The 15,855-nt window shown below is 44.2% G+C and overlaps 1 protein-coding gene across 5 annotated transcripts in view; it reads left to right on the top strand.

The window, feature by feature from the left end:
- NBAS (NBAS subunit of NRZ tethering complex) overlaps positions 1 to 15,855 on the top strand; it is a 341,753-nt gene that overhangs the window by 324,373 nt on the left and 1,525 nt on the right. For all 5 annotated transcript variants that reach the window (XM_059942180.1, XM_059942182.1, XM_059942181.1 and 2 more), the window contains one exon: positions 4,880 to 5,008. In XM_059942180.1, the coding sequence (XP_059798163.1) occupies positions 4,880 to 5,008 (129 nt within the window). The remainder of the gene's footprint in view (positions 1 to 4,879; positions 5,009 to 15,855) is intronic.

A 15,855-nucleotide genomic window follows, 5' to 3' on the forward strand; every position in this document is an offset into this window, starting at 1 on the left:
GCAGCTACCTTAGCACTCCTCGGCAGGTAACCAGCCACTCTGATTTTCACATACTTTTTTGACATCATTGTGATAAGATTGCATGACCACAATATTTTTTCTCTGTAAACATGGTAAAAACTCAGCCACCTCCATGTTGACCTTGTTCTCTATTTGATCCCATAATATGACTGTCCCAGAGATATTTGTGTAATATATATGTAAATTTGTACATTCTAAAATAAGCACATATTAACTACAGCCCCCTGCTGTGGATCTGACCTCAGCAATGTATTGTTTGAGCAATTTGCATGTCTTAAATTTAAGCATTTGGATAATGGCACTAAACCGATTAATTGGTTTTTGAGTTTCTACCACATAGCAGATAAACTTGAAAATAAAATTGTAAATATGATTCTTTGAATCTTCATTGTAATCACTCAAGGAAAATATTCTCATTATGAATGCACATTTAATGAATTGTTTTCTGAATGAAGGACTGGCTAAGTGTTCTTTGTTTGAATTTAAAATACTGTGTCCATTTAAAGACGTCTTCAACCACCAGAATGACAAAATTATTCTATAAAATATTTAAAGTACCAGCACCAAAGATAACTTCCCCTTACTCCAGTAGCCTGTGATTTGCTTGTATCAGATACTTATCTACCTGTGATCGGCTCTGCTATATTGTGAGTACCTGGAAGGTAGGAACCATGGCTGTAGCATCTCTGTTTCACCCAAGGCAGGATTCAGCATACTGCAGAGAGTGGGGACTCAACACACTGTATTACCCCCACCAGGGTAAGTAAATAACATGGGTTTCATCTCTGCCTTAACATAAGCTAAGATCAAGCATTGTTAGATTAGGACCAAACACCAGAAGTGTGCTACTGTCAGTTCTATTGAATCTAGGTTAGGAAAACATTATGTAGGATCTCTGGACCTCCACTTTCTCGTCTCTGAAACAAGGGGTTAGACCACATGACCTCAGCGGGGACTCTTGTTTCGACTGTTCTGTGAGGTCTCCAGTCCTGGGAGGAGTGTGAACTGAGGCTCTCTCTTCACTTCTTCATCCGTAGCACTTAGTTCGCTGCCTCTCATGAGTCCATCATTCTCTTGGGGTGAGGAGTGAGGTACTGGATTGAGCCCCATTTTGAAGTAGGTCATTATCGCTTCTCTGTTCCAATTGATGAGATGAAAGGTCATCCTCAAGAGTTCTGTTGCCACAGTGACTTTTCTTCATTTTTCTTTGCTACTTTACATATTTTATTTGGGTACACATGTAGATTTTTTTTCTTAGGATGCCATGATTGAAGGAACCTTGCAAATGTTGTGTACTATTTTTATTAATCACTAAATTTGCTCAAATGTGAATTAGAATTGTTACCAAGGAAGGAACAGTATTATCATAAAATGGAAATGTCTTGTTAAGTTTATTTTACCACACTTGGAATCTACATAGTCTCATTTCAGACTTCCATGAGATTTAATATCACTGTGGCAGTAAAATTATCCATGACTCACTTTTTTTTACTCCGGTACCTTTGGTTGCCCTACTGCACGGTGTGTGAAATGCGTTTGCCTGCTTATCTCTGACGGGACTTTAAGGGGCTTACTTTTTCCTTCATCCCCATGTCCCGTCCTCCTACCAAGTTCCCATATGTAGAGATTTTTTTCTTCGTGGCTCTTTTCACGATCGTCTCCTGTTGCTCGTGGTACTTGTTTACTTATGGCCGCAATGGTTTTGCCGATGGAAAATATTAGAGAAAGATAAAATCACTGTTTCTCACAGGTCATGTGTCCCACAGTCTTGAAAGTTACATATCCTCCTTCTCAGCTTCTATCCATGGCAATGCGTGCAGCGTCCTCAGGAGTGGGGTACCTGTAGAACCAGAAATTGGCAACTTGGCATAAAACAAGTTCCTGGCATTTAGATGTAAAATCCCAAGTTCCATGTACTTGTGGCTGCCCCCGAGGGTCCCTGCAGAGGCACAGCAGGAGCTCGCGTGGCAGGCGCTGCGGCGGGTGTGTGGGAGCTCGCCCCCCAGCTCACGAGTGAGCCCAGCTGACCCCGGCTTCTCAGTCTTAGTGTGATCGTTCTCTCTCACGGCTGAGGCACTCCTGAGGACGTCAAGAGCTTGATTTTTCGAATCGACGGCACCCACCCCTGCACACCTTGTGCGCCACGCTCTTGCTGCGGGCCCTGCCACCCCTTTAGGTGCTGGATACCCCAGGACCAGTGGGAGGGTGGCGTGAGGACAGAAGGACCGCTGGTGGACCGGTCCCGCTGCTCTGCCAACCATCAGCCACAGGGCCCAGGGCATCGCCATAAACCCCAGTCCACAGGGAGGACCAGCGCCCAGGGCTCTGGGCCCCTGCCCACCTGCTCCTCTGTAGTCAAGGCCTCTCGTTGTTGTTCTGTGTCCTGATGGCCAGACAGGTTTGAGCTGCGAACGTACCATATAAGGTGTTTTGTGGTTCCCTTTGCTACTTTGACCTTTCCTGCAGCTCCCCAAATCCCTTTATAAACATCCTAATAAACTGTCCTCTCGTAACACAGGGGAAAATACCTGGTGAATATAGTATAGTCCTTAATTACAAGTACGTATTTAGCCAGTAACTGTTAGCTACGAGATAAAAAGCACTCAGTAGCTCTCATAGAATGAATTCTTCCATTCTTGGGTGTCCTTGTCTGGCAGTGGGATATCTAGCCATTATGCCTGCTCAAAGGGGTGTATAGGTTATTTCCATAAATTTTTCATCAAAGCTAAGATCAGCCAAGTGATATGCTTCTTCCGAATATCATAAATTACTGAGAAATATCTATTTACCAATTACTGATAACTTATAGAATAAGCATATATGAGAGTTAAGAGAGAGAATACAAATAATTTGGGGTACAGTATGTACTAAGCAAGCTTGGAATACAGAGAAGGAAAAACCTTCTTGCCCTCAAGTGAGGCAGATAGACAAATGAATGATTACAATAATACAAGATGACAGATAACATAGGAAATATTCAACGAGGTATAGCCAGAATATAGGAGCACCAAACCTGGGACATCCGAGGTACCATCGCAGGGAATGGAATTTTCTTGTGCCTTTGTAAGCTGAGACCTAACGATGCGTAGGGGTTAATCAGAGAGAGACAGCAGAGGTTACATCGTGTGCGAAGACCCACACTCTCTGCTGCACCCTCCACTGTGGTAGCCACGGGCCACACGTGGGTATGAAAATCAAGCTTAGGTGAAATTGAATAAAATTTAAAATGCAGTTTCTCGGTTGCACTAGCCACATCTCAAATGCTCACAAGCCCCACGTGGCCCGCGGCTGCCCTGTTGCACGGCGCAGCTCTGGGCATCCCGCGGTGAGAGGAGGGTCTCCCGGGCGGGTGCTGCTCTCGGAGGACTGTGCAGGGTGGGAGGGCGAGGCCGTAAGGCTACAGGGGGGAGGCCAGAGGAAGCAGGTGGGTGCGTGGCAGCTGGGCTAGACCGTCACGCACGGGAGTTTATATTTCGTCTTCCCAAATGTTTTCTGCAGGTTTTGGCATCCCAGATTAAAAATCCGCATTTCTCTTTGGCCCAGATGCTGGGTGAGAGGCCTCTGTATGCGGCATGTGCCTTAAGGCACGCAGAGCGCTTTCCTGAGTGAAAATCCGTGTTTGAAGTACACATTTTACAGAACTGTTACCCAGCCGATATTGATCATGTTCACGCGGGTTTGGGGGGCACAGCCTTGCAGTCTGATTTCCAGCAGTGGCCCGCTGGGTGCCAGCTAATACAAGACAGTGAGTGGAATTCCAAAGAGACCTTTATCCCAAGCTTTAAGTAGGGCTTCTTTATGTCAGCCTTCTTTTATCTACTCTTTATAATAATGTAAAGGAATTATGAAAATGTCACGCGTTTGAGTTTTTCTCCTCCGATGTGCTCCTGTTGGAGTAGCACAAGAGGAAGATCGTCCCACACAGGGCGGTGATCCCCAGTTCTTTCAAAAACAGCCCTCACTTTATAGAATGAGGCTGCGCTCATTGTCCGGTCTTTGGTCCAAGTGTTCTGTTCTTCACGTTACAGCTAAAGTCGGGACACCGAGGGAACATGTAACTCAGCAGGGAAGAATAGCTTGAAAATTTATTTTCTATACTTTTATACTTTTGTTGTGAAAGATTATCATTTGTTATCTTATAGAAAAGCCTGCTCTCTGATGGCAGGTTCAGCCAGCATAAAAAAAGGGCCGCGAATAAAATGCAAATATGTCTGTGACGATCTAAATCCATTTTCATTTTTCTGGACCACAGATAGTTTTCATGAAGATGGAGCATCTTAAATATATCAAGCATCCAGTTTACATTGACATTAGCTATAAACAGGTTTTAAAATATATGAATTGCTGATTTCCTTTGTTACAGTGGGTGATAACTAGATATTTTTGGTAATATTAACAATTGACAATAGTTTTTATTGTTAAGCGTCTAGTATATGCTGAGCATTGTACATTATTATTCACTAATACTTATTCACACACACACACACACACACACACACACACCCCACACTGCAGAGTAGATACAGTTTACCTCTGTTTTACTTGGGAGGAAACTAGGGCTCTGAGAGTTTAGGAAAATAAATTCCAGTCCTATATCCATCCATCGGGATCCTGTGCAGCCATTAAACTAGCAACGTTGTAGATGAATATCTGATACTTGGAAAGATTTTATGAGTAGATGGTGAAGTGAGTGAAACAGGTACCAAACACTAAATCGGGGTGGTCCCATGTGTGCATTTTGTACAGACACAGACACACACGCATAGGAAAAGGTGTGGAAAGACACAAGCAGAATCATGCCAGCGCTTCGATGCGCTTCCTTTCCTTCTCACTCACGAAGTTGCCCTTGTGGTTCCAGGGTGTGAAGGAGCTGTGCTCGCTGCTGCTACACCAGGCCCTGCTGCTCCCATCTCTGAAGCTTCTCCTCGAGAGCCGAGACGAGCATCTGCACGCCATGGCCCTGGACCACGTCACTGCCATTGCTAAGGTGCTCCCTGCGGAATTTCTTTCTTATGTTTCAGAGAAACGAATTAGTATTGCCATTCTCATCAAGAACAACCATGATTTACTTAGGACTGTTTTATCTCCACTCTGACCACAATAGCTGTTTCTGTTTGTCTAAGCAGTAGATATTTGTTTATTTTACAAACATTCACTAAGCTCTTCCCATGAACCACACTCTGGGTTTAGGTGCCGAGAATACAAATCCAGACCATGAAGCATTTTCTCTAGAGAAGCAGTGTATTAGTCTCTTTAAGAAAATGTCAAAGCAGCCTGGGGCTAGCGGACTAGTCCTTGCCACTTGAAATCTTGGTTGAGGAGCTCCTGGCATCAAGCAGGTTTTCTGTGCCTGCATGTGTTTGGCTATCTACTAATTACAGGTGAGAAAGAGTCGTGTTTCCTGGCACCATCGGAAATCTCAAGCTCGTGTTTCCTCTGGCGGCCGACACCACCACTGAAGCCCCTCCTAGTTTGAGGAATAGGGGGCTAGTGTCAAGGCTGGAGAGTCCTCCCTCAAGGCTGTTGCCTTGTTATCATGATTAAGGAAGAAACTTTCCCTTCCCTTTTTAAATGTTACACTTTAGGATTAGATAGCTCAGGGTTGTGTTTAATGAATTTGCATTGTATGATCCTTACTGAAACCCTTCTGCAGGGCGATCATTCTTTCATTTGAAGCGTGTATGTGTGTGCTTTAACAAAAATATAAGAGGATGTCTTCTAGGGATCAGAGAGGGCAGAAGGATCCTGGAGCAGTGGTGCAGTGAAGAGAGTGATGAAAAGATGCATGGATGTACAATTTTGTTAGTGACGAAGGATGCAGAAAGCAGAACATAATTGCATTTGGAAACAGTAATAATGAACAAAATGAGAAAAATCTAGTGCCTTTATTCATTTAGATGTATTTTCAAAATAATGTAAAGTTTCTGTAAAGATTTTGTGTTGATAAAAATGCCCTTCGTTATCACTGATAGTTGAGCATAACAAGGGCCTTTCTAGAAACTAGACTGAAGTAGGGAATTGAGGGGACTTGTCCAGTGGTAATCTCCCTGTCTCTCTGTGCTGAAATATAAGTTGCATAATGTTGGGAATTTACAAGAAACTAAGAACTGCAGTGAGATTTTTTTTTTCTTAGCTGATTTTTAATTGCAAATCCAAGACATCAGGAAGAAGGGAAAACTGGAGAAAATCAGGCTGCATACTTTCAGTGTCTCTTTTCCCTCACCACCCTTGTAACGTATTCATATCTCTGCTCAGGTCTTCCCACTAAAACTTGCCATGGGCCCCTTTGAGAATAAAACAGTGATGTATTAAACATTGCCGTTCCCTGTTCATCCTGTGTAGGGTATTCCTGACACACTCCTGAATCCCATAGGCGAGCGTGTCAGTTTCCATTTTAAAGATTCTTTATCTCAAAGGCATCAGAACCGCAACTAGAAGGGGGGCTCCCTAACTGTGAAGCAGCCCTGCTTCCTGCCACACACCCCTGCATACACGCATGTGCACACGCACACGGGCACACACCCTCAAAATAAGAAATCACATGGGAAGGTTGCATCACCCAAGTCATTTTTTTTTTTTTTTTACTAATTTTTGGCCATGGTATTCTATTTATTTATTTATTTATTTATTTATTTATTTATGGCTGTGTTGGGTCTTCGTTTCTCTGGGAGGGCTTTCTCTAGTTGCGGCAAGTGGGGTCCACTCTTCATCGCGGTGCGTGGGCCTCTCACTATCGCGGCCTCTCTTGTTGCGGAGCACAGGCTCCCAGACGCGCAGGCTCAGCAATTGTGGCTCACGGGCCTAGTTGCTCCGCGGCATGTGGGATCTTCCCAGACCAGGGCCGGAACCCGTGTCCCCTGCATTAGCAGGCAGATTCTCAACCACTGCGCCACCAGGGAAGCCCCCAAGTCATTTTTAAATGGCACTAGTTTCCCTCCATAACACTCTGATCTGCACGTTTGACGTGCAGCACTGTGTTAAAAGTCTGTGGGTGGTTCGCCTAGGGTTGTGATGAGAACACCCAGAACCTCTGTGGCCTTCAGGTGCGAAAATCAAAGCCAGAGGTGGAAATTGCTGAGGTGAGTCACTTACCTACCACTGAGACCCTTGCTTTTAGGAATTCAGTAATGACACTGACTTGTAACTTCTCTGCGCTAAGTTGAGTACTCACATTAGGCTGGCCCATCTGTGACCTTCAGGTGTGTTCATGGAAGCTTTTGCATCCTCCAGAGAGATAAAGTCTGGCAGATTTTTCCAGTTTTTAAACATTTTTTAACTTTTTATTTTGAGATAATTTTAAGTTCACATTCGGTTGTAGAAAATAACAGCAAGATGTTTTGTACCCTTCACCCAGTTTCCCCAAGCGGTAACATCTTGCATGACTATAGTATAATTATCACCAAGACGTTGGCAGTGATACAATCTCTGCGCCTTATTTGGATTTCACAGTTTTACGTGCCCTGGTGTGTGTGTGTCTGTGCGTAAAGTTCTGTGCAGTATTGTCACCTGGGATTCACGTGACTACGGTGAGGACCCAGAGCAGCTCCATCACAAGGATGCCCCAGGCCACCCCTTACAGCCACAGCCACCCCCTCCCCCCCCACCCACCCAGCAGCCAGTGGCAGCTGCTGAGCTGTTCTCCATCTCTGTAATGTCGTTTCAAGAGTGCGATATAAATGAAAAGAAATTACTATAATTTATCATTGCTCTCCCAGCACCATTAAAAAGTCATGTTATACTTTTCTAAGGGAAGAGTTTCATTGGGCCTTTTTGTGGGGCTCCTGTCAAGCTATTTTAAATCATACTTGGCATTACAGTGAAAAATATGAAATGTTGGCTTTCTTTTTTTGTGTTTATTTTGCTATTCACCCTGTCCATTACTGGGGGGCCCTGAGTTCATCAGTAACTTGTTTCTGCCCTTTTGGTTGTTGACGGTAATCCCTGTTGACATTAAAAACAAAAACAAAAACAAAAACGAAAAACATCTGTCAAAGGAACTCCTCTGCTGGGCAATTGTTCCGGCACAGTGCGTGGATCCAGGCACAAAAACGCCTCCACTTGCTCGCTGATAGCTTGTATTATCCCGCTATTTGTTATAAGATACTGACAGCTTTATAGGTGTTTACATTTAAAAGGGTGGTACTTAATGCTGATGCCAGAGATTATACCAGCTTCTCCTCCAATAGCGGTGCTCACTTCTTTCTCTAAGCTTTTTCTGAAATTGCAAGCCTCTGGTAAATGACTAACAGCCTCTTTCCTAGGCCAGAAGTAGAAAGGCCTTCTTAGAGATTATGTCGCTGATGAACAATTAAAACCCTGGTGTGGTCCTGCCTGCCGGATCTCCCTTTCCATCAGCCTTGGTGAGATTTAGAGCTCACCTTCAAAACCTTCTTCTCTGCAAGAAGTATTTTCCTTGCTGGTGGGTTTGAATCTCATCTCTGGGATACTTTCTACCAGATGGAAGTCTCTTGACTCGTTCCATCAAAGTAAGCAGATATGTATTTACAATAGCGTCATAGACTGAAACGTTTCCCGATTCATAATTCCAGATGTGTGGTTGCTTCTGCTCTTCACGGCTTCGTCCTTTTTAGTACTGCTCGGTGCCTCTGCCCCGATGCCGCATCGCAGGGACTGTCCTGGACCACGTGCCTATTAAAAGAATCATTCATGGAAGGGTTTAAGACCTTTGGCACCTAATTAAGTGTTTCTCCCTGATGCTAGTAATAACTATCTTCCAGTACCAACTGTGCCAGGTGTTATAATAGGAACATCCTGACCTTCTCTTTTTAATAATCCTCTGGAAAGATACCATTCTGGTTTCGCAGATGAAAACACTGAGACTCAGAGGTCATACGGCTAGTAAGTAGCCTGACCTGAAATTGAAACCCTGGATCCAGCGTTCAGAGCCTGTACTTGACCACGCCGCTTCTTTTGACCTAACTGAGTGGGCTCTCTGATATTGGAAAAGGGTTATCTCCACAGAGAAGTGAACTTGCTGAAAGCATCTTGAACCATATAATATCAGCACTGAAAAGAATAGCGCAGAGCTAGTTCGACAGCTTGCCCAGTATAGGGCTTCCTTTTTCAAATCCGCTAAGTCTCTGGGCCCTAGTCCAGCCCGGCTAGGGGTGGGGAGCCGACCACTCGCTGGGTGCTCTGTGCTGTGCTTTGAAAGCCCTCGTAAGAGAGCACCTCTGGAATGAAGCCTGCAGCCTTTATCTTGAACATGTGGATCTCAGTTCTGCCCGGTGCAACTGCTTCCACAACACAGTCCTTCATGGTTTTAATAAATGTGATTCTTATCTCCTTAAATTTTGCCATGAAGGCACTGGAACCTACCAACATTACTCACAGTGACCAGTGTCTAGGTTGGAGGGAGAGCTTTAAAGATTCTCAGAAATGCATGCTTGGATTAACATGTTTACAGTCGACCGTTGAACAGCACAGGGGTTAATCCACGTGTACGTTAGGCTTGGCCCTCTGTATCCTCTGAATCCACATCTGAGGTTCCTCCACATCCGTGAATTCAACCAATGAGGGACTGTGCAGTGCTGTAGTATTTCCTACTGAAAAAAAATCCGCGTGTAAGTGGCCCAGCACAGTTCAGACCCACGTTGTTCAAGGGCCAACATGTATATAAACCCAGGAAACCTTCCTTTCTTTGTTCCCCCTTTAACTCAGTCCACATTTCCAACAAGGACCTCCCTGGTGAGCATCTGTCCCCAGTGTAGCGCTCCCGTGATACTGCCTTCTCGTGTTGACGTCAGGCTTACACATGTCCCTCCTGGCCTCGGCATGCTGTGATAACAGGGACCTTGGGCTGGGCTCCTAACAACCCTGTTTGGTGTCTGCAAAGCCCTTCTTTTGTTTGGCCCTTATGTCAGCTGGTTTTCTTCTAAGCGTATCCAAACCAGGTTAGGCTGAAGCGATCCACTCATGCAAAGAAGGATCAAGTGAGTGTTTTCCTGTGTCTCTTACAGATACCAGTTGACATTAAACTGACGTATTTTTTTTTTAACATCTTTATTGGAGTATAATTGCTTTACAATGGTGTGTTAGTTTCTGCTTTATAACAAAGTGAATCAGCTATATGTATACAGATATCCCCGTATCCCCTCCCTCTTGCGTCTCCCTCCCTCCCACCCTCCCTATGCCACCCCTCTAGGTGGTCACAGAGCACCAAGCTGATCTCCCTGTGCTATGCAGCTGCTTCCCACTAGCTGTCTACTTTACATTTGGTAGTGTATATATGTCCATGCCACTCTCTCACTTCGTCCCAGCTTACCCTTCCCCCTCCCCGTGTCCTCAAGTCCATTCTCTACAAAACTGACCTATTTTTACAATCACTGTTCTTTTGTCTCTTTTAGTACCAGGCTCTTCTTCTCCGAATTTTGGGCATATCTACTTATTTCTAAATACCATTTTAACTTGTACATACCTAGACATGTTGCTTTCACCCATCTTCCTTCATCCTCACCTGGTAGTTGGTCTTCTCAGTGAAGGAAGCTCTGCAACAGAATATCTCCCAGTAGTCTCAGCTGGTTGCCTCTAGCGACAGGCAGCTCACTCCCTATGGGCTAACCTATTAGATTTCTAGACAGCTCTGATGGGTGGCTGCCTTACTTAGTGTGAACAGACGTATAAAGTACCATTGTGCATAGGCTGGTACTGTGTGCTGCAGTGAGGAATGGGTAGGACATTTGTAAAGATGAAATAAAATACACATCCCTCTGTGTAGAGGAACTATCTCATCAGGAGATTGACATATGAAATAATAACACAAGGAAGTAAGCAAAGTAGAAAGGGGACAAGTACAAAGTTTGGAACTAGCCAAACTCAGGACCCCAGAATGGGTTATAAAGGTGACCCAAGCTTGAATCTTCAAAGATTCTCTCCCATTGTTACATCCTCAGTCAGAGGACTGTCCTAATTTTGGATTGAGAAGTGGTATGTGTACTACTAAATCCCACGCCAGGGGTAGGGCTGATGATGTGCCGAGAAATGGAGTCTGAATGTCACGCAGATAAATAGAGAAAACAAAAAGTTAACTGCAGGCATTTTTCTTATTCCAAGTATACACTTCTATTGCCCTTTTATTTTTCTGCACCTGTAGTTGATACATTTAATAACTTTTATTAGTAATAGTATATGTAGCAGTGAGACAAATATCCTTCCCTAAAGTAAACGGTGAAATAATATTAAATAATCTTCTTTAAAGTAATTGAAATGAGGTCCTGCATGCGTTAGGCTACTAGGATTTCAGCTTCTCTCCTTACTGTAATTACTCTTAGCTTCGTATAGATCCATAAAATCAAAGATTTAATTCAGAGAAGGTTCATTACCTATTGTTGAAACAGGAATTAAGCAGTTAACATTTTAATGGCTTGGAAGACAGTAGTGCTTTGTGCTTTAATAAGTTTTTTTCCCCAAGATCTGCAAAGTTTCATTTATTCTCAAAAATTAATCACCGACCAAAAAAAAAATCACTGGCAGAGAAGGCAAGCCTTTTACTCATTGTATGATATATGTAAGGCCTTCTTCTTCTATGCTCTATTCCTGATTTGTGTGACTGTAATAACTCCAGCCATTTACTGAACTTGAACTCTATACCAGGCATTGTGCTAGGCAGTTAAAAACATAGATTATCTCAACCCCTGTCTGTTGTCTGTATTTCACATGTGGAAACTGGGGCCTGGAGAGATTATCCTTAACAAGGTCATACATCTATGTAGCTAAAAAGCCAGGATTGGAAATTGGTCTCTCACCCAAAAGCCTGTCTGCTTTCTCTTCACAAGACGACTACTTCGCACTCTAATTCCAAGTTATTTGATCAGAGGAATTAAATCAACTAATCCTCCTGGACTTCTCATATATTTATTTCAAACATCCAACTGACTCCAAAAATGACCGAATATATTTTCTTCCTCAAGCCTTTAAAGCACCAATCCAGCCAACGTCAGGGATGCGTGATTTTCCCCAGACCATATACCAAAGTGATTCCCGACCAATTAAAAAGTTAAGATATTTTTAAAATCAGAAAATTATATATATGTATATGTATATACACACACACACACACACACACAAACATACACGTACACACATACATATCAGATCCTTCAAGCAAGTATAGCTTCTAAGCTTTAAAGCAATAGGAAAAGAATCATAAAGGAACAGATCCTTTCCTGATGATATAAAAATGTAAAATTTCTACAAGACAACAAATAACCAAAACAGAATTGCAAACAACAGATTAGAATGTCCATTACATCAATAACTAAAATCAAATTTAATGTTTAAGTTATACAAAGAACTTCACATGTGGAAAATGATGTTGAAACTCGAGTTAATGAGCAAAGGATTTGATCCTTCCCACAAGAAAAAAATAAAAATGACAGGAAATGTATGGAAAAAATTCATTCTTGCAAATAAACAAATTGAAATAAAATCATCTTTGAGGCCCCTATGCATATCTCCTAAATTAGCAACGTGAGTTTCTTTTCAAAATAATAACATCCAAAGCTGAGAAGTTTGCAGTGGAACTGACACACTTCTCCCCTGATAGCACCACTGTGAGCTGGACGGCCCACGTCCCTGGGTGACTACACTGCTCTCACATCCTCAGCCAAAAATTGTTTCAGATGCTTTGCCCCATGTATTAGTCTGCTCAGGCTGCTATAACGAAGTACCACAGACTGGGCAACTTACACCCTAGAGATTTGTTTTCTTGCAATCCTGGAGGCCCAGAGTCCAAGATCAAGATGTCAGCGGGATTGATTTCTTCTGAGGCCTTTCTCCTTGACTTGTAGATGGTTGCTTTCCCCCTGTGTCCGCACGTGGTTGCCTCTGGGTTTATGTGTGTGTGTTATCTTCTCTTCTTATAAAGACACCAATGAAACTGGATTAGGATTCACCCAAATGACTCATTAAACCTTATTTACCTCTTTAAAGGCCCTGTCTCCAAATACAGTCACATTCTCATATATTGGGGGTTAGGACTTCAACATATGAATTTGGGGGGATACATGTCATCCCATAAGACCCCAGTTATACCTCTCCTAATAATTTATTTTAAGGAGATAATTCAAATAAAGAAAGGCTGTGTGTAAAAACCATTCACTTGTAGTGTTTCAATAATATCAAATGATTATAAACAGCTATTTATAGCAGGGGAAGTTAAATAACTTGTTCAATAGACTACTTCACAGCCATTAAACTTTTTAGGAATGAAAACTGTGTGAAAATAGTTTTTAAAAATTCTCAACATATGAGAAAAGTAGGTACAAATGTCACAGGATTGATTGTGAAAATATGTTTGCATATGGATAATTACTAGAGAGAAAAGGAGGATAAAATAATTTTCTTGTGGTGATCCTGATACAGAAGATGTCTTTCTTTTTTAAAACTATTTCCATTTTTTTCTTTTTATTTCAAAAAGAAAAATCAAGTAGGTTAGGATGAGTAATTCTAACTGGTAAGACAGCTGTAGGCTTCTGTGGTAGGTAGTACCAGATGATTAGTGGCTTAAGTTAGGATTTTAGTCAAAAACAAGAAAAACGAAGACCAGCTGAGGCCTGACAAATTAACGTAGCAGCTCCACGATGTCGCAATGATACCAGGAACCCTGCTGTGCTGAGGAGGAGGACTCAGGCTGGCCTTGGTGGCCCCGAGGCAGGCGGCTTGGTGTGTGGGGAGGAGAGGCTTTGGCTGCCTGTGACCTTGGCAATCCTTTCCTTCTCTGACCCTCAGGCTCCTCTTCGTCAAAACGCAGTTGTTGGAATGGGTCCTTTGAAAGGCCTTCTCTTCCTTTCTGTATTCTTTCATTCTCTGTTTTGTCCCAAATATGTACAGAATAAATACCTATGCAGTGTTTTCCTTGCACATGACAATTATAAAGTGTACTCTGGCCATTCTGTACATCTTGCAAAGAGCCAGAATCAGGTGGAAGGCCAGAGAGAGGAAGCAAAGTCAGCCCCTTCATTTTCCCAGCACTTGATTATGAGCGGCTAAACCAGAATTTCCCCCACGCCCTCCCCTGGCCACGGCCCAGGCCCAGTGGAGGTCCGCAGTCTCTGCCTCTCTCTAGGGAACCTCTGAGCGGGCCGGGACCACAGGGGAAACATCGGAGTTCACCTCCGTGACTTCAGCCTTAGGCTTCCTCAGCCGGGAGAGTAGACGGAGAGCTCTTGGAGGGTGGACACCCACCCTGCCTTAGGACACGGGCAGTTATCCGGAAGGCACATCCAGCGGGAAACCAATTTTCAGGATGTCATTGCGCTGGAGAGAAGCAAACAGAAGAGGGGATCAGAGCAGCCGCAGCTGCTGGCATTGACAGAACCCCTGTCGCCTGCTCGAGCTGGAAAAATCCATCATTCCCTTTCTAGGAGCCTTTCAGGCCCCCAGAGGGAGGGTTCGTGAGTCAACAGAAAGAATAATAAAGGTGTCCTAGCCTTGAAGACTTATTCAGGGCAGCAAAGAAAGTATCACCCTGCAGTGTTTGGACGCTGAGACTTTTATCCACGTATTTTATCAAACATTTGCCTGTAGCATCCTGGCACACACTCTGTTCTCTCCTGGAGGGTTAGGTGGAAGGATTCTTTATTTTTAACAGTGAACCAAACTAACAACACGCACAGTCACTCAGCTGCCACTCGTGCACGTGTGTGTGTGTGCACGCTCACACGAGCGTGTGTCGAGGCTGCGGTGTACCGAGAAAGGATGCGAGCTTTGGAGTAACTCATTCTTCACGTGTTCATTCCACAGATCTTGCTGAGCTCCTCCCATGAGGCCCACGCTCTTCTGGGCCTGGGGCTGCAGGGTGAACAGAGGACACACCATCTCTGCTCTGGAGGAGCTCGTAGTCTGGGTCGGGGGGGAACAAACAGTAAACGCACGGTCTAGTCCGAGCTGAGGGCTCCTGGGCAGCTCACCGTGGAGCAGCCTTTTGATGCTTGACACACGGCTCTGACCTCACTGAGCCTCAGTTTATGCGTCTGTCAAATGAGATCAGAACTGTCTTAAAGGGACGTTTTAAGGCTTACAGAGAAGGTGCCTCAGCGGCACGCGAGGACCTCTCGGGAAGCGTGCTGGGGTTCAGGCCCTGGTTCCCTGCTCTGGAGCAAAAGAGAAAGGAGGGAAGGAAGACGTGCAGAACCTTCGTAAGCAGCCCCCGGTGGGGAGGATGGAAAGCTCTTCTGCTACTTTCAGCAGCAGAAAAGCTGGTCTTGTACCAGTTGGCTTTGTCACCACCTCTAAAAACGAAAACAAACAAAAAGTGGGAAATCGAGTTCAACCTGAGTGTCTTCCTGAGTCAGAGGTGGGTGAGCGGAATGTAACTGTTGATGCAATGAGAGGCTGAGGAAAAGATGCCCAGAGTTTGCAGGACTCACCAGTTGTGAGTCTAGAATCTCGTTCAGTCGCGTACGTGTGCACTTTACAAAAATGTGACAGGGTTCAGCGAGGTAGGTTCATTCAACCATTTAATGAGTACGAATTAAACTGGATGCTGAAATGAAAGGGCACCAGCCCCCCGTGCCCTCAAGAAGCTCCCAGGACGGTAGGAAGGCAGCCAGACCAAGCACGATAATACAGCCCGGAGAGGCGTGTGTACGGCCTCCTGGAGTGTGGGGCGAGGGGGGTCAGCTTGGCCAGGAGATCTAGGGGAAATGTCACCAAGAAGATGGCACTGGAGCTGACATCTTTGTGGGGTTTTGAAGGATCACTGGTTGGTAGGAAAGATAGGCACCGTCTGGTAGTGGGCAGTAACTTTTATTCTCAGAACTTCTTTTGTTTTAATCCTTGCAGCCAGTCGACACCCTTGACCTTCTTGTCTCC

Source organism: Balaenoptera ricei, chromosome 13, assembly GCF_028023285.1.
Source record: "Balaenoptera ricei isolate mBalRic1 chromosome 13, mBalRic1.hap2, whole genome shotgun sequence".
Classification (NCBI taxonomy): domain Eukaryota; kingdom Metazoa; phylum Chordata; class Mammalia; order Artiodactyla; family Balaenopteridae; genus Balaenoptera; species Balaenoptera ricei.